Source organism: Arvicanthis niloticus, chromosome 14 (genome assembly GCF_011762505.2).
Source record: "Arvicanthis niloticus isolate mArvNil1 chromosome 14, mArvNil1.pat.X, whole genome shotgun sequence".
NCBI lineage: Eukaryota > Metazoa > Chordata > Mammalia > Rodentia > Muridae > Arvicanthis > Arvicanthis niloticus.
This window is the reverse complement of record NC_047671.1, coordinates 12,551,731-12,571,420: the sequence shown is the minus strand read 5'-3', so window position 1 is coordinate 12,571,420 and position 19,690 is coordinate 12,551,731. Positions and strand designations below refer to the sequence as shown.

The 19,690-nt window shown below is 37.1% G+C and overlaps 1 protein-coding gene across 20 annotated transcripts in view; it reads left to right on the top strand.

The window, feature by feature from the left end:
• Positions 1-19,690, top strand: part of Pias2 (protein inhibitor of activated STAT 2) — a 78,821-nt gene that overhangs the window by 39,799 nt on the left and 19,332 nt on the right. For all 20 annotated transcript variants that reach the window (XM_034517727.2, XM_076912415.1, XM_076912421.1 and 17 more), the window contains 8 exons: positions 3,866-3,916; positions 4,026-4,116; positions 10,765-10,899; positions 12,896-13,001; positions 13,776-13,849; positions 16,869-17,029; positions 17,519-17,652; positions 19,226-19,397. In XM_034517727.2, the coding sequence (XP_034373618.1) occupies positions 3,866-3,916; positions 4,026-4,116; positions 10,765-10,899; positions 12,896-13,001; positions 13,776-13,849; positions 16,869-17,029; positions 17,519-17,652; positions 19,226-19,397 (924 nt within the window). The remainder of the gene's footprint in view (positions 1-3,865; positions 3,917-4,025; positions 4,117-10,764; positions 10,900-12,895; positions 13,002-13,775; positions 13,850-16,868; positions 17,030-17,518; positions 17,653-19,225; positions 19,398-19,690) is intronic.

The window sequence follows — 19,690 nt, the reverse complement described above, 5'->3', positions numbered from 1 at the left end:
ATATGTATGCTCTGTCATGCTTCCTCTGGAAGAAGAAGAACCAGTGTTCTTAATCACTGAATCATCTTTCTAGCTTCATAACATGACTTTTCAAACAAACAAATGGAAATGGTAGTCAGGAGAGGGGGTACACACCTTTAATCACAGCAGCAGTAGATGGATCTCTGTATGAAGCCAGCCTGGTCTCCATGGTGATCTCCAGAACAGCCTGAACATAGGGATCCTGGAGAGTAGGAAGTGGGGGGAAGGAGGGAAGGAAGGGGAGAAAAAAAAGACAGATTATGTCTAAAATTGAACTTGTTTTTTTTTTCAAACACACCAGTTTTGTTTTTCCTTCCATTCATTATTCACTTAACATATATTTACTGACTATGCTGTAGTTCAAACAATACTCAATGTAACAAAGATATACAATTGAAAAATAAACTGGCCTCAAAATTTCAATGATGGCTTTGGAGTCTGTTAACCAAAGGCCTCGTACTATTATTCTCCTTATGTCTGTTTGCTGTATATCATTGACTTTTCTTCCTTACTTCAAGATGTAGAACTTGACTGTGCAGTTCTACCTTTGAGATTTGTAGTGTTCAGAAACATTCTAGTTGGAAAGTATACTACTTTTAACATACTTATGTATGTCCCTGAGCAAGTAACTCAGTCTCTTTGATTCTTACTTAACCTGTATGTAAAATTGGAATAATAGTTGCTGCCCCATTGGATGGGGTAACTTAGAGCTGTTATACTTCCCTTAACTCTGACTTAGTGTCACCAACCATTCATGAGCACTTCTGAAACCTGACCTCCATCCTGGAATCACCCTTATTTATTTGCATCGTCTATTCTCAGAAGTCATTGGGTCTTACCCGATCCTTTTTTATTTATTTATTTATTTTGTGGTTTTTTTTTTTTTTTTTTTTTTTTTTTTTTTTGAGACAGGGTTTCTCTGTGTAGTCCTGGCTGTCCTGGAACTCACTCTGTAGACCAGGCTGTCCTCAAACTCAGAAATCCACCTGCCTCTGCCCCCCAAGTGCTGGGATTAAAGGCGTGCGCCACCACTGCCCGGCTATTTATTTATAAATGTATATGAGTACACTGTAGCAGTCTTTAGACACAGAAGAGGGCATCAGATCTCATTACAGATAGTTGATGAGTTACCATGTAGTTGCAGGGAAATGAACTCAGGACCCAGTGCTGAGCCATCTCTCCAAACCCAGATCTTACCAGATTTTTACTAAAATCACCCACCAATGTTTGTTTATGTTTAAGTTTCTTGTGAAGGCCTTATGTTTGTCTGCACATTTCTAATAGGTTCCTAACCACCTCCCGCCTAGCCATGGATTCCTTATGTAAAAGTTGTAGCAAGTCACTTGCTGTGGTCTCTGGGTACCAAGCTGGAGTCTGCATTCTAAACTGCTGAGCTATCTCTTCACTCCCCAGTGACCGTGTAATCTTTAAAATCTGTTTTCTTCTTCTGTGCTTAAAAACCTGTTCAGTAGGACTTCTTTGTAGAATTTGTATCTTGTCATTTGTTAGTTCTCATACCTGTTGTTTGTACCCTCCCCATTGCTGTTGCAGGGCTGCTTCTGCCCTGTTCTCTAGAAGCTCTACACTCTGTCTTCTGGACTCACCGATTGACTTTTTTCAAAATTTGTTCTGCAACCTAACAAAGTTCTGATGTGTATCTAGTTGAGAATCCCTGCACTCAGGGGAACACTAAACAGAGTTACTGTTGTACAAACATATGTTCTAATTTTGCTTGTGGAAACTGACTTGAGCTTTTAAGACAAGTTAAATTTCTGTTTTTTTTTTTTTTTCTTTTTGTAAGAATTGTCACATTTTATTTTGTTTGTATCTACTACTAGCATGAGTTTTTATGGAAAATACTGTGTATCATGTATCTTTGAAGCTCCAGGGGCCAAACCGAATTGTTTGACTTGGATAAGTTTAATGTTTGAATGGCTTAATCAAAGAACTGCTTAGAAAGCGTCAGAAGTATATGGGATATTGGAATATTTTGAAGAAATGCTTGAGAAGGATGTAGGCTCCTGGAAGAACATCTTAAACCCAGGCATCTGAGTGATCAGTTTAATCATCACAATAACTCAATGAAGTAGATGTATTTATTATGTCTTTAACACATAAAGGAACTGAATCCAGAAAGGTTGAGTAATTTGCAAAAGGTTATAGAATTTGGGATTAGAGAGCCCCTGTGCCTTTCAGGGAACTACAGAGTGTGAAGCAGTGAACAAGGTGAAGGGTAAACTTGCTTCTTCAGGTTTCTCATGTTAGGACTACTGTGTAATATACTCTCTGGTATACTCCAACACTTAGAATAATGCTTGAGTGATCTTGCATTTTTATCTGATGGGATTCCAGGCATACACTGCCATGTGTGCTGGCTAGGTTGGTGTGGTGTTTTTGTTTGTTTTTGTTTGGTCATTTGACACAAAGTAGAGTCATCTGAGGGAAGGGGACTTCAATGAAGAAAATGCCTTCATACGATCAGGCTGTAGACAAGTGTGTAGAGCATTTTCTTAATTAGTGACACTCCTCCCTGGTCTTTGCATCAGCTCCTGCCCGCAGGTTCCTGCCCTGTTTCAATTTCTGCCTTCACTTCCCTCAGTGGACTATGCTTCAGGATATGTAAATCAAAGAAACGCTTTACTCCCTAAATTGCTTTTGGTTGTGGTGATTGATCGTAGTAGCAGAAGCCCTAAGATACCTACAAGGAAGATGCTTCTTGAATTGTAATGTGCATCCATTTGATCTGGAGTTGCGGGTTTTGTTCTATTCTCTTCTTTTTGTTAATAACATGCATGTGCATTTTGGATCCTCTGGAGTTGGATCTTCAGATGGGTGCTGGGAATTGAACTCTGGTCCTCCAGAAGAGCAGTGCAAACTGTTAACCACTGACTTATCTCTCCAGCTGCTGGTGATCTTGTTAAAATGCAGATTCTCATTGTATACATCTGGGACAAGAGCTGACATTCTGCATGTTTAATCATCTAAAAAAAAAAATAACAGTTCTTCTTAAGTGTAGACTCCGTTTTGAGACTAAAAAAATACACCTAGAAATCATAAAAGGTTCTGTGTCTGTAGTTGAATAGATGTTATGAAATGGCTCATATTATGTTGAAATTGTAGGTTCTATGTTAAAAATCACCTGTGCATCTCTAAAAACTATGACATTATACTCAAACCAATAAGAGTTATCTGATGAAGAAAGTTTGTATTAAACAAAAACGTCTTTTAAGTGATTAGAATGTTCAGTCAAGGTGAAGAACAACTAAGCATGAGAATTAATTAAACTCCTTAGGAACCTGGAATGCTCCTCTTCATGTTAACTAAATTTGTTATGTATAAAGCAAATACTGTATCACTGACAGTCCTGTGAACTGAAAAAATCTCAAAACTGACATGAAGAATGACTAAAAGTTTAGTGAGTGGAGGTTATAATTCTTTTTTGTTAGTGTCATTTAACATTTAAAAAAATTGTGTGTGTGTACACGATCACCTGTGACCTCACCAATGACATGCTGAATTGGTGACCTGAGGACAGTGTTGGTTACCTTCCTGTCTAGTCTTTACCTTGTTCATTGAGACAGGGTCTGTGAGCCTGGATGTTGTTATTCTAGTTAGTTTGTCTGGGTAGCAAAACTCAGGAGTTACCCTGTCTCCATCAATCCTGCTCTCTGCAGGGCCCAAGGGTTGGTTGGGGTGGGGGTGTAGTTGCTCACTGTTAAACAGCACCTAGCTTTTACAAGGGTGCTTCGGATTGGAATCATTACCCATTGAGTCATGTCCTCAACTCCTGTTGTGTGAATTTTTATTGTACTTTCTTACCTCTTCCCCACCCCCTTGCCAACAGGGATTTTTTGCCAGGTGGCAGGAGAGACTATACAGTCCAAGTCCAGCTGAGGTGAGTTTGATCTTTTCCTACTTGCTATGCACATTTGAGCTTTAAAACATGTAAGCATGTTTTGGCACCCTAACTTTTTTTCTTTTTTCTTTTCTGTTTTTGAATACAGACTTTGCTTGGCAGAGACCAGTTGCCCTCAAGAAGATAACTATCCCAATAGTTTGTGTATAAAAGTAAATGGGAAACTCTTTCCTTTGCCTGTAAGTTGCTATGTATTTACCAGATTTTTGTTTAAGTTTAGTATAAACACTGACAAGGGGTGGAAATAGTAACAACTTAGTATTGATGAATTATTTTAGTCAGAGGTGCATAGAAACTTCTTTCAGAAATAAATGGCTGATTTGGGGAAGATAGAAAGGATGAACCTGAAACATTTTATTGAAGAATTCAAAGTTTTGATTGACTCTTGGATCAGCTGAACTAGAGTGCTTGAGTGCACAAAACTGCTGTGGTCAATTTCTGAATTAGCTGGTTTTGGCCTGTTGATTTTATCAAGGAAACTGAAAGAGCAACAGAATCCAGGATTCTAACTTTGGCCTTGATGATTCACACATTTGGGGTCCCGGGAGCAGATATTTGGTTGGCAGCTTGTTGTCTAACAGGGAAGCAACTCCTAGAATCTATATAGTATGAACATAGTCAGCCTTTTCTGGCCTGAGATAACTAGAATCCTCAAATTGTTAGGTTGTAAAATAGCACTTAAGTTGTTGAACTGTACTATATAGTAGTTCCCATGAGGTCTGGAATACTTCACTAAATTAGTATGGTTGTGTAGAAGCCAACAGCATTTTAATTCAGAAGTGGAAGAGAAGCCTATTTATTATTAAGTATTACAAAACAGAGGTTGTATATTTGTTGTAATAGAAGCGTTCCATGACTCCTGGTATTTCAAGTTGCCATTTTAGCAAAAGCTGCTATTAGAAACAGGGAAGCTGTTTAGTATTCTTGCTGGGCTTGAGACTTGACTCAGAATGTGAGCAGTACATATGAGCAGCTGAACAAGTTACACAGTGCATTCTACTGATCTAGGTTCTCTGAGAACCGAGTGCTTAATAAGTGTGGAAACTGACCTTCCTTTGTTGTTAGGCATATCGTTTATTCATGGGCTATGGGTCTTAGAAACCTGAAAAATGACTTATCCCATGAGTTTTAAAATATGCTTTTTTTTTTTTTTAAATGAGTGTGTGTGTGTGTGTGTGTGTGTGTGTGGTGTATACATAGAAGTGCCATGATGAACATGTGGAAGTCAGATGACAATTTTGAGGACTCAAAATAACACTTCATCTTTATATAGGTTCTAGGGATTGAACTTTTGATAACTAGTCTTGAATGGCAAGCTCCTTTACGTTAGTGAATTCTTTTACTGGCCTGCTCAACGAGTGTAAACACTCGTTTAGTAAAAAACACTCGTTTTTTACTGACTGGATCTTCTAGAAGTAGATGTTTGAGATACTGAAGTTTGAGATAGATAGTCCTTGGAAGACCGAAAGGAAGATGAGAGGGTCTGCGTCCGTGTGGTCAGTGAGGATTGCTTACGTTACATGATATGTACATGTTCAAAAGCCGTTTTGAGTTGGGCATAGTGGAACACACCTGGAATATCAGCATGTGACGGGCTGAGGTAGAAGGATCTAAGTTTCAAGGCCAGTCTGGACCACGTTGTGATACTGTCTCAAAAACCAGGTAGGACATTGTGCCTCTTGGATTTCTGACTTTCAGCAATAAGAGCCAAAAGTGCTGTCTTTTCCTGAGTGTATTGTACAAACATCTGAACCAGGGGAGGAAGGTTTTGTACTTTGAATTGAAGAGTGCTAGGTGGGTGGGGGGTTTGATGTTTGAAAAAAGAAGCCTAACAAAATCAAATGAGTGATTCTGTGCATACTTTATGTGATTTTTTTCCCCCCTATACTTTTTTTTTTCTTTCCTGCTTAATGTGTGCTAAGATTCATTTGACTCCATTTCTCTTTACTTCTTTTACTGTCCTTGAAGAAAGATAGAACTGTGGAGGCTTTTTGTGTGTTACAGATTCACCTTCAACCTGTCCAATGTAATACGATTTTGCCATTGATGGAGTTTGCTTGCAGTGTACCAGACTTATCCTAAACTCTTTGATATTGTTACAGTAACTGTGAAGGCTGTATAGCTGTGTCTGTGAGTTCCACAAAACTCTAAATAACTGTCAGTACCTTGCTTTGATTTAGTATTTTAATGGATGCAGTCTGTTACACAGGTTTCAGTTTGTTACTCTTCCAGACATTTTAAGATGAGATACTTGAGTACTTCCATGACATTGCTAGACAATCAATGTTTGTTTCTGCTCTAAAACACCGAGAACCCTTTCGTACTTATATCTGGCTGTCTGTGAAGATATGAGTTCTGTATAAAGCATCCGTTGTCCTAGGAATCTGGTACTCTCCCCCCTCCTGAGACAGGGTTGGTTATAAAGAAGAGTGTGAGTGCTGGGAGAAAGAAAGGCAAAGACATACTTCACAGATGGAAAGCAAGGGGCTTGCCATTTTGCATCAACTCCACAAAGTGGCCTTTTACTTAAAGCTTATGAAAACTTTTTCTTGTTATTTTTGAGACCTGGCTGCCCTGACACTTGCTATATGGACCTGGCTGTCATAGTTACAGGCCTCTTGCCCGTCTCCTGAGCTTGAGTATTATAGATGTGTGCCGTCATACCTGGAGAATCTTCTAGAACAGACGGCATAAGCTCATATGTCACTGATGAAAGACTTCTCAAAGTACCTGTTGGCCCCCAGTTACTAGTCACTGGGATAATAAGATATGCTGTCTTCATTTGTACCTACCAGGATTTTGAGGTTCATGACAATCATATAAGTATGCTATAGCCTCAAGAAAGATACAGTGGATCTTTAGGGGTTGAATTGACCTCTGTAGCTAGTGGGACCTTATTCTAATTGTAAAAATGTACTAAGAGGCCACAGGATTTTAACTTGTTCTTGCCCATGAGCTCAGTTTGCTGAAAACAGATAAAATTTTCATGTAATTATGGACTCCCCCATGGTAAATCTGAGTATAACTTGTTTTTGACCTAGCATAAGTCCTTTTATGTGTGACTCTATTTAAAAATCCACTCATTGTGGACCCATTACAGATGGCTACTATATTGGATGCACAAAGTAACTGGAATAGGAAACAGTATTAGTTGCTTTGACAGTAGTATGCCCTTGAACTTCCATACATCAAGTAAGTGATGAGAACCAGCTTTATTTTACCCACTTCAAGATGATTTTCCTTTCCTTTCCTTTTGTTTTTCTAAAATATATGTCGTGTGCATGTATGTAGTGTTTTGTGTTCACATTTTGGCATGTGTATTGTGTATGCACGTAGAGGCCTGAAGTTAATGCCCTGTGTTCCTGCGAGTCTAGCTATCCAGTTTGCTCTGGAAATCTTGTCCTGCTTCTTGAGCATTAGAATTATAGGAGGCTGCCATGCCAGCCTGGCTTTGTCCTTTGGTCTGGGTTCCAGAACTCTGGTCTTCATACTTTGACAGCAAGTGCTTTATCCACTGAGCTGACAACATGTTTGAATTTTTAAAATTGTGTGTATGTGGGGGGCTGGGTGCACGCCAAAGATTGACGTTGGGTTATCTTCCTCTGTTCTCTTAATTTTTTTTAAAGACAGTCTTTTGCTAAACCTGAAACTCACCAAAGATCTTAGTTTCTTTTCCTGTTGCTGTTATAAAACACTCTGATAAAAGCAACTTAATGGCAAGATTTCCCCTTCGCAGGAAACCTTATCGTGGAAAAGTGCACAGTGAAGAAGGCCTTGGATTGTTCAGTCTATGAAAATGAGGCATATAGCCTTCATTTGCTTCTAGATGTGGTACTGTAGAAAGGACACAGCATTCCCAATGAAATGTTTATTTCTCAAAATCCAAAATCCAAGGGCTCGAGAGATGACTTTGTGGGTGGGGCACTTGATGCTCTTGCAGAGGACCTGGGCTTAGTTTTCTACATTTACTCATAAGGGCTTGTAACTCCAGTTCCAGATTACAACACCCTCTTCTTGCTTCTGCATGTATGTATGTGCACACACACATAGACACATACACATTTTTTTTGTTGTTTGTTTTTTTTTCGAGACAGGGTTTCTCTGTGTAGCCCTGGCTGTCCTGGAACTCACTCTGTAGACCAGGCTGACCTCGAACTCAGAGATCCGCCTGCCTCTGCCTCCCAAGTACTGGGATTAAAGGCGTGCGCCACCACCGCCCAGCTCGACACATACACATTTTAAAAGAAAAAAGATTAAGGAAATAAAAGGTGAGCCTGATACACAGTGGAAGAGAGTGAGTGATTGAAAGCCACAGCCTTGTTCATGCTGAGTAAATGCCTTCAACACTCCAGTACATTTACTGTTGTTGTCTCTTCCACACTGTTGAAATGCATTGCTACTCAAACTCCAACTACAGTTGACGTTCAGCTAGGGCATGAGGGTTTTTTTTTTTTTTTTTTTTTTTTTAAATTTTGGCAGACCCCAAGCATATTTGGTTAACCTACCAATAGATAAAGCCAAAGCAGAATTACATTTAGTGTTCAAAGCAGACAACCAAAAGTTTGCATTTATAAATGCTTAAGTCCTGGCACTAATATTCCTGTGCATGCTGCTCCGCAAGTGTCATCACTCTCCTCCTGCTGCTGGAGGACAGGACTCGTAACTGAATTGGAAGCTGTTTTGCTCGGGCCAACTGGTGGCCATCCAGCTCTTGGGACCCGCCTGTCTCTGCCTCTGGTACTGGAGCTGCCTGCCTCTAGCTCAGTTTTTAATGTGGATGCTGGGGAGTTGAGTTCAGATCCTCATATCCTCACTGAGCCATCTCCCAAACTCCTAAAGTAAGAGAATCTATTTTTGAGTTTCTCCTTTCCTCTCAGGTGCCTCAGGTGGACCTGTTTAAATGGTCATGCCTGTCTTAAACATATAAACACATACCACACCTGTCCATGTTATCGTGCAAATTCTTTATGTATGCCTAAGGTGTCCGAGGATATTTGGAATTTTGTTGACAGTCTTATATAATAAAAAATTATTATTTGAATACATCCTCCCTTTAGGAGACTAGCGGACAGGACATTCTCCAGTGCTAGTTGACTTGGGTGTATTCTGTAGCCCTGCTTATGTACCAGTGCTGAATTTTACCATTTGTAAAGTATATAGTTGAACATTGCTGAAATCTATTAGGGTCTTTACATTTGCTGATGATTAGGTGTTAGCTGTGATGTTTGGCCATTGCCTGTATGTGTTTAACTTTGATACTATTTCTACTGACTGACTGGGTAGCTGTGCACCCTCAGCTTTTGAGCCAACAGATAATTAAGGACATTTTGCAAAGGAAGCATGGATCTTGGCTGTTTGGAAACCTTTCACCTATAATTATTGGAAGAACCCAGACTGTATTAGCATTAACACACTCAATTAAGGTTGTCTTTGACCTCAAGGATTTGAGGTGTGTTAGTGGAATGAGGTATAGTTTTAAGATGTGTTGTAAAGCATTTCCATATTTAAGGATAAAAAAGTAAGTGCTAATAATGGAATGAAAAGTTCTTCAGAAGATTTTTCTGTTGAAAGTATATGCTCCACTTTCTATGGTGGTGCACACATTTTAATCCTAACATGTAGCAGAGGGCAGATCTCTGAAGTGGAAGCCAGCCTGGTTACACAATGAGTTCCAGGACCCAGGCCTATTAATAGAGACTGGGTTGGGCATAAGAGGGCAAGGATATAGTAGTCAATTCACTGTGTTTGTATTTCCGTAGTATGTAAAAATACAATCGTGTTTTAGGGAAGTTCCAAATTGTACATCAGCTGCTATACATAGTGAAACATACTGTGTATTTAATATGTAGGCCCTACTGCAGCTAAGCAAGTTTTATTTTCTAAAAGGTATATACTGTTTTGCTTTTGAAGATCACATTTTTTTGGTAGTTGAGAATTGTATATACTATAAATAAAAAGTGACTGTTTCCTACTTAAAGTCAAGCCAATTTAATACCTACTGAAATAATATCTTTTAAAAAACATATTAACCTGAGGTGGTTTTTTTTGTTTTTGTTTTGTTTTTAGTTTTATTGTTTGGTTTTGTTTTGAGACAGAGGATAACTATATATACAGAGTATACTATATACAGAGGAATCTCAGAGATCTATCTCCCTCTTAAAAGCTTATGGCTTTGTTTGGCCTTATTTTTAATATTTTGTTTGATTTGGGTATATGTACATGCATACATTTGTCTGTGGGTGCCAGCAGAGTCCAGAAAAGGCGACCTAATGCTTTAAAGCTGATGTTTCACGTGGTTGTGAGCTGCCTGGTCTAGTTTAGTGGGATTCAACTTAGATTCTCAGGAAGAGAGCAGCAAACACTCTTTAACTACTGGGCCATCTTTTCAGTTCTTAGCCTGGTTTTAATGATCATAGTTTTTCCGATCAGGCAATTGAAAACATTTTTAACTACTTACAGGATTTTAATGAGCCCTTAAAAGCTTGTTAATGAATCCCTCTTTAATTCCCAAAAGTTGTTCACTGCTCCTTCCCACTCATCCATGTGTATGTTTTTCGGATGGGGCCTCCGTAAGATGAGCTTTTATTGAGCTGTCAGTTTATCTTTAGAAATCTGTTTTCTGTAAAAAGATTCATTGCTAATATAATAAGATGTCAACATTAATTTAAATGGTGGAATAAATAGATTTTATTTTTTTGATGTATTTGTATCTAAGATAAAATGGAAATAACAGTATAACAAAAATTAGGCAAGATTATGTTTACATCTTGGAGAAAAATGTTTAAATCCTATAAAGCCTTTAAATGTATCTTTATGATTGATTATAGGGCTATGCACCACCACCTAAAAATGGGATTGAACAGAAGCGCCCTGGACGCCCCTTGAATATCACATCTTTAGTTAGGTTGTCTTCAGCTGTGCCAAATCAGATTTCTATTTCTTGGGCATCTGAAATTGGAAAGGTAAGAATTTTATCCTGGGTGGTATGAAAGTGTCTTCATTGGGAATTGATTTCTTTTCTTAGGCTGGTAGCTTTGTGTAGTGGAGCTGTGAGAGAATACCTGACAGAAGCTACTTTAATGAAGAACAGCTTATTTCAATTCCTAGTTGTAGGTGATATTTAGTCTGTTATGGAGAGAGCATGCTGGTAAGCAGCTGCTTGCTCTGTATCTCAACAAAACAGTGTCGCCACCTAGGGATCAGTTCCTCAGACACAGGAGCCTGTGAGGGATATTTAACATTGAAACTATGTCCTTCAGTTTCCTAATTGTCACCTCTAAAAAGCAGTTGTTTTCTATGTGGTGATGGTAATGGGACATTACTTTTAATCTGTCATGAATTTTGTTTTTATTTCATAGTGGAAAAATGTGTATGTTTACATTTCTTCAAATAGTGGTCTAGCTTTAGTGTTTAAGTAGTATTTTTATAAACTGAAAACCTCAAGTATTCATGAAGAGGATAAAAAACACTCTATTGGTCTTTGTAGGAAATGGTTAACTGTACTCATGTTGTAATTAAAAATCTATTAATAACCTGTTCTTAGCCAGGTGTGGTGGTGTATACCCTTGTTCCCATCACTCAGGAGGCAGAGGTAGGTCTCTAGTCTGATTTAGAAAGCAAATTCCAGACCAACCAAGGCCTGTCTCAAAAAATAAAACAAACAGAAGCCTTAAAAACCAAGTTTGTTTTTGCCTTTAAATAAACAACTCATGGTTCAGATAAGATCCAGGGCATCTCATAAGATACTCAGTCAGAATTGCTTCTATAAATATTCAGGTTGATTAACATGACTTTCTACTGATGCTCGGTCTTAAAATGAAAGATAACAGTTACAGAACTGACTAAAGCAGAATCATTTTTTATCCAATAAATAATGGAAATATTTCTGAGTATCAACTGTCAGAGTCTTATTTTATGGAAGTAAAACATAATCCTGTTCGAAAACGAGGTATATGTTTATAGTAGGATTTTTAAAATTTGTTTTAACCACAAGGATAATTATAGATCTGGAAATAACTTACATTTCTAAATAAATGGGTTAAGGTCATTGCATAGGATCTTAGTTGTGTTGTAGAATAGAAATACTTTTTTTTTTTTCTTTCTTTTTTTTGTTTGGGTAATAAGGTAATCAACAAAGCTAATATTTAGGCAGTGTTGTTGGAATTTGGATACTCAAAAGATTTGGTTTGACAATTATTAAATGAATTCTTTGTTGTGAAATTGAGTGACTATATGCAGTGAAAAGGTAGAACAGAATATTTCTGCACTCGTGCGTGCCTCTGTGAATAGTCAACAGTACCTTTGTGTACTACCTACCTAAGTGTGAAATTGGATGTAGACACTTTCTGGCCTTGGTTTTTATTTTTGTAATTCGTTTCTTGTGTTTTGGTTGTCCTTCCACTCGGGAAATGAAATTAATTTATTGTACTTATTTAGGATAAAAAAAGTTGGTATAGGCTTTATTGGTGTGGTTTGCTCTAGGCCGTGTAACAGGTAGTCTGATCAGAAAGAATTAGAACTTGGCTGTCTAAATTTGAAGTGTTAATTTTAGAACAGTGTTATTTGAACTTGGTTAGTGCAGTGTGAACCATTTTCACATGAAACTATGAAAGCAAGTGTTGTTACATCAGTAACTAAAACCAGGGAATGTTCTCATGGTGACCCCCCCAAGCTACTCATTTGGCTAAATTAGAAACATAATCACAAAAGCACTTGTCCACACTTTATTTACCATACAAACATGTTTTAAAAATAACAAGTGATTGAAAATGATTTTACAATGAGAAAACCATTTTCTTTCTCAAATGCTTAGTTGATGTCCCTGTGCAGTTGCCAAGGCTCCTTTGGAATTTGAGTGTTACTTTTAGAGCCTAGAGTTTCTTCCCTCTACATTTTCTATAAGTAAAAAACAAAACAAAACACTATGTTGTCTTTAAAACAGCTTTTCTTTCTTTGTAGAATTACTCCATGTCTGTCTATCTTGTACGACAGCTTACATCAGCCATGTTATTACAGAGATTAAAAATGAAAGGTATTAGAAATCCTGATCATTCCAGAGCATTAAGTAAGTAATGTTTGTAAGACTAAACATATGATACACTTTGGAGGGAAATCCTTACTTACATATATAGCAATATATGATAATTTTAATCACTCACATGTATACTACATACATGTATGTATGTGTACATCTTTTATATATGTACATATACACATATTTATTCAATTTGTAATTGATAACATATTTTATAGTATTATAATACTATCTTGATAATTATTAACATTTGATCAATATGCTTACTGTTATAAAATTCATAATTATATAAATATAAATAAATAGCTGGGGAACAAAATTTATATTTGTTACCTAGTGGAAGAAATCTGAGGTACTTTGCCACATTGTTTTCTGTTGTCAGAGGAAATAAAGAATGTTTTTTTTTTTCTATTTATAAATTTAATACTATCAGAAACAATCAGGGTACCCCAATAAAAATGTAATGGCAGTATGAAGAAATGCATGAAATCTTAGTCCCTTGTTCCTTTCATTCCATATTCCTCTCTCGACTGTTGTGTTAAATTCTGAAACAATTTTTTTTAACTCTTCTTTTTCAGTGGCCTTATTTTTAAATAGAAATCTAAAAATTTCAATTAAATATGTGATGTAGAGTTTGTTGATAATTCTTTAATAATAGGAATGTGGTTTACTACATTATTATTTCACATTTTTTGTCTCTTCACCTATTCAAAGGAGGGTAGGAACTTTTAAAATAGTCTGTAATTCTGCTCTATACTACCATTAACTTTAAAGTTTATTATTACCATTTTGTTCTTTTTAAAGTTAAAGAAAAACTTACTGCAGATCCCGATAGTGAAATTGCTACAACTAGTCTTCGAGTGTCCTTGATGTGCCCTGTAAGTAAAGTGACAAGCATTTGGTCCAGTTTTGCTTTTCTTAAGTGACTAAGTGTCATATAAGAGTAAGGGTGGGCGAATGGAAGAGTATTGGGATAACATTCTAAATGTTTGTCTTTTCCATTCAGATACCATCTTGAGTAAGTGTTGAAAGGGTTTTTTGTGTTCTTTTGTTTATTTTTGTTTTGTTTTGTTTTTTTTTCAAGACATGTTTTCCCTGTGTAACAGCTCTGGCTGTCCTGGAACTCACTTGGCCTTGAGCTCACAGAGATCTGCCTGCGTCTGCCTCCCAAGTGCTGGGATTAAAGGCCAGTACCACTGCGCCTGGCTTGGTTTTTTATATTTAAGCAGTTCTGAGGAAAGAATGTACAGAATTGTTATATAAGAGTAGAAAGCCTTATGCTCAGAAAACTGTTGTGAATTGATGTTGTGAAATAATGCAGTTTAATAAGAGCTTTTATCCCAGTACATGTAATACTATAAATAGCAGTAACTTTACTGGAGTCTGATAAATGCTAATTAATGATTTTGGCCTAATGAGTTATGATGTATGGGCTGTCATTGCAATGTACTTTTAATTACACAAAATTTTTATTTCATATATTCTTACATAGCGATGTGGTGAGAAATCATTCGCAGATCTAATATCCCTCTGTAATTTGTGGTTGGCACTGAGCTAACTGAGAGAACATAGACAATCTAGTTAGAGAACACAACCCATGAAAGAGTGGCAGACTCTACCTAATGATAGGGGTAGAGGGATGTCATGAAGAGTGGATGAAAGTTTCTGTCTGTCTTTTTTGTTTGTTTGTTTTAGGGATTTATTGTTTTATTTATTCAGTAATTTATTCCACATACCTAAAAAAATGACTACACACAACAGAAACTCTTCACATAAATGAATTGGCCTATTTAAAGATTGGTCAGTTTATGTTAGTTGTAGCTAGGTAATAAGATATAACCATTAATCTATATTAAGTAATAGAAGCAGAAACAAACGATTTTTTTCTAACATTCATACAGTGTACTCCAATCACACTCCCTTCTTATTCCTCCCAGACCCACCTTCCCACCCTTGAGTACTTCCGCAAAACTACCAGGTCCACTTTGTGCTGCACCACAGACTCATTCATTGGAGCAGTCCAAACTCCCAAGTAGGGAATTCCTTAAAGAAAGTTGAGTCCTCCCCAACTCTCACCAGAAGCAAAGCAAAACATTTTAATTCAGTTAATTTAATTTTATGTAAAGAAAGTATATAAAGGAAACTAGAATTGAATTCACTTATTATTTAAGTGATTCATGAATTCTAATTTTAAAATCTCAGGTGTGGTATGTTTGAAAGAGACCCATCTGTGAGAAAAAACACAGGGTCACACAGGAGAAATAGGGTGAATCATGACCAGCTATAATGTAAATAAAAACAACAGCGATACTACAAGATAGAGTGGAACTTAAGCATGGCATGGAAAGGCCGAAGTCTCTCTATTCTAAAATGGAGAGATTAGGAATTGAGGAATTGAAGAATTGATTTCTTAGATGTGGACTGTGTGACTAAAGTCTGTCCTGACTCTTGGTTTCAGGAACTCCTCGTGACCTCATAGGTAGAAAGCCACTCATTAGCATCTCACATCTCACCTTCATCTCTATTAGAGAAAAGAACACATGGAATTAGGGTTAGGGAAGTAAACAGGTGTTCACTCTGTATTTTGTTCACCTGCACTTATGGTTTCTATGATTAGAGAGAGATTATGTCTTCTCTGAACATATGGTAAAACTTGTTCATAAAAACATCTGACCGTGGTACCTGCTTTGATGGTTATTGACATCTATTTCTGTCCTTCTATGCCTGTTTCTATTTCAGGAACATAAACAGAAACATTTAGAAACAGCACATTTCATCTAAATTCCCAATATAGATATTAAGTTATTTGTCATAATTTCATGAGTTAGATTTGTGTTAAATAATCAAACTTAAGTTGTTAGATACTTAAAACTTTATAATTGCATCATCTTGAAAACTGCTTCCTTTCTGAGTACGAAATGGTCTTTGCTCCCACTAATGACTCTTCCCTTAAATTTCATTCTATCTTGTAGTATTGCTGTTGTTTTTATTTACATTGTAACTGGACATTATTCACCATATTTTTTTGTGTGTGTGAAAGTTTCTTTGAATTAGCTTGTGGAACAAAGTCTTTTAAAAGTGAGAACTTTATGAGAAAAGCTATGAATAGTGAATTTTTGGATGACATTTGATGATTGCTACCAGTGTGAAATGTGCTTTTGTTTTTAATTTATAGAAAGTAATATGGGGGGTTGGAAAGAAAATAAGTTTTGAGTTTTCATAATGTATAAATGTTTCGACAAGCTCCGAGTTTTTTGTTTTGCAAATGAAGAAACTGAGGTTGGATAACTCTAATCACAGGGTCAGTAGTATAAGAGGAATAAAGCTTTTTATTCTGATAGTTGTTCAATTTTGTTTCCAGCAGTTGCTGCCAGATTGGGCTAAAATATCAATATTTTAGTAGTCCTGCTGTTTAGCTATTTTATTTTACTGGAGTTCTCCCAGACACTGTTTCTCTGTAGCCTTCGAGTTCCAGGTCTAGAACTCACTGTGTAGGCCAGGCTGTTCTTGAATTCATAGAGATTCTCCTGCCTCTGCCTCCCACATGCTGGGAGTGTACCACCATTGCCTGGCCTTTATTTAGTTACCTTTATGCAGCTTTTTTTTCCCCAAAGCATCATTAATTTGTGTGTGTGTGTGTGTGTGTGTGTGTGTGTGTGTGTGTGTTTCTCTGCCCCTTTGGACTTAGACATTAATGAAGTGAAATGATCTTTCAAAAATCTTAAAACCACCTATAAATAAAAAATTAAACAGTCTTCATGGGAGTAAATTTAGACTGGAGCTTTTTATTTTGAACATCTTGGTTTACTGTTGAGACTATCTAGTGAGTGCCTCTTTTCTCCTGTGGGCTCTTTGTCCTGTTTTAACTCATTTCCTGTTGTATTCTCTATTCTTTAGCTAGGAAAGATGAGGCTGACAATCCCGTGTCGTGCAGTGACTTGTACACATCTGCAGTGCTTTGATGCTGCTCTTTATCTTCAGATGAATGAGAAGAAACCCACCTGGATCTGTCCTGTGTGTGACAAAAAGGCTGCCTATGAGAGTCTGATATTAGATGGGTAAGTGTAACTCTGGGCAAGCAGTTAGACAAAGAAATAGAATAAGTGGAGGAAAACCAACAGAGCACCTGCTGGTGTGTGGGGCACATTTGTACTTCCATCACTCAGGAGACAGAGGTAGATCTGAGCTTAAGGCTAGTCAGGGATAGATATAGTGAGACTCTACAAAGCATTAAGTAGTTGTGTGTACATTGTAAATGCAGTCATATTACATAGGTGCTAAGTTTAAAGCTGTAGTGTGTAGGCTGTTCTGGCTCTGGAGTTAAGTTCTAAGTGTGATTTCTTACATTGTTTATATTAGGATTGAGAAAATTGTATGAACTGATTTAATAAGTTAGGTCTTTTTATTAAAGATTTTATTTTTAATTCTGTGTATATATGTGTGCATAAGTATACCAGGTCTTTTTAAAGTCTAGCACTGTTACTTTGTTTTTAGTGTATAATTTTTTATTTCATCTTTGATTTTTATGATATTTATGTACTTTACAGGCTTTTTATGGAAATTCTCAATGACTGTTCTGATGTGGATGAGATCAAATTTCAGGAAGATGGTTCTTGGTGTCCCATGAGACCTAAGAAAGAAGCTATGAAAGTAACCAGCCAGCCCTGTACAAAAGTTGAAAGTATGTACTGAATGTCAGGAGCACTCAAAGAAGTGCAAATTATGAAGTATAAACTCTAACAACTAGGACTGTATGCAGAAGTTAGTTTGCCAGCTTAGGCCATCCATCCTTCCTCATTTTCTTAAGGAATGTGCTAATTTCTGTACCATCCTTCAAGCTTTTAAATGGTGTTTTATATACAAAACAAGTAAGTTAGGAGGCTTTGAGGATGGGTATAGATACCATGAAGCCTGGAGTTCAGCTCTGAGTTACCTTGAAAGGCTGGGACCATGGGTGGCCTTTGTGTAATCCTGGGGCTCTAGAGGCAGAAACAGCAATCCTTAGGTCGCGCTGTTCTCTGGCTGTGGGTGCTGACGCCCTTGAGAGTGGAACAACTTTTTCACAGTGAACACAGATATGATATTTGAACACAGATATGATAATTACAAATCACAGTAAAATTAGTTAGGAAGTAGCAACAAAGGTAATTTTATGTTTGGGGGGTGGGAATCACCATAACATGAGGAATTATATTAAAGTGTCCCAGCAGTAAGAAGGTTTAGAACCACTAAACTAGACTTAACAAAATCTGTTCAGTGAGACCTTGAAGTGGCGAGCAGTTGAGGAAGATGTTTAATATTAACCTGTCCTTCAGATGCATGCCCATGTCTGTACATGGATGTGTATTACATAAACACACCTTTGAAACAGAAAGAATAGTAATTATTTTGTATGTCTTTACAGGATCCAGTGTGGTTGGAGAGACTGTATATATTATTTATTAATCAGTGTGGAGACTGGTCATGAATTAGCTGTTACTGAACAAATTCTCCCATTTGTTGGTGGAGGGATTCTATAGCTGTAGTTATCCAGCCTGTACTTGGTTTTAGCTCCTTGCACTCATCTGCACTGAAGGGACATGCCAAAGGAGCTTGCTAAGTTGAAATACATGCACACATGCAACCTCTGAACTCATTGCCTTTGATTTTCTTCTGGCTTTGTTGAATTTCAAAAAAGCAATAACAGATTTTCTGAGTAAGAAGGGAAAGTACTTTCCAGAATGCTACTTGTTCTCTTGTGATCATCACAGAATTCTTAGGCCTCACATTGCCAGGGCTGCCCACATAAGTGTAAAAAGTGTAGACAGGTACAGTTTTATTGATTAATGTCTGATGGTTTTTCCCCAATGAAATAGCATTCATTTTTAATAGATTATAGAGAATAATGTTATATAATATGACAGATGTGATTGCCTGTATAAACTGAATGGGTGATGAGTGGATGATTCATGTCATAGTAACTTAGTTTACCAATTTGGGACTTCTATATGATGATTACTACAGTTGAAATGTTCTGTACTAACCCACTGTTGAGCTGGAGAGAACATGCTGTGGAGGAGACCTCTGACCTCTGACCTCTGTCAGGAATAGCCCTGGCCGTCCTCACTTAATGTTGAGCAGACAAGTTAGTTCCTGCTAGAGAAAAATGGTTTTCTTAGCTGTGTATTGTCATATACAGATCCAGACATTTAAGACTTCTATAGCTAGCTTTTGTTATATCTGTGATATTTTTTTTTCTGTTTATCTACATCCAGGTTCAAGTGTTTTTAGTAAACCTTGTTCAGTGACTGTAGCCAGTGATGCAAGCAAGAAGAAGATAGATGTTATTGATCTAACAATAGAGAGCTCTTCTGATGAAGAGGAAGACCCTCCCGCCAAAAGGAAATGCATCTTTATGTCGGAAACACAAAACAGTCCAACCAAAGGGTTTGTCAACTTATAGCTCACTACTGTTAACTGCACTTTTAAAAAGTTGTTCTTGGAATGGTTTTGAAATACCTGTGTGAGAAGTAACTATAGACAGCAATTTATATCTGCTTTGGTACAGTTGAAATATTTTCAAGTAAGCACATTATTTACAGGAGATCAAATTTTGCTTGAAATATTCAACGTGTCTGGGAAGTGGGAGTTTTAAGTGTTTTTACCTTGTGTTACGTTCTTGAACCTGTTCACAATGGACTTGGCATCTCAGTCCAGTGTAAGGAAGTTGGTATAATGGA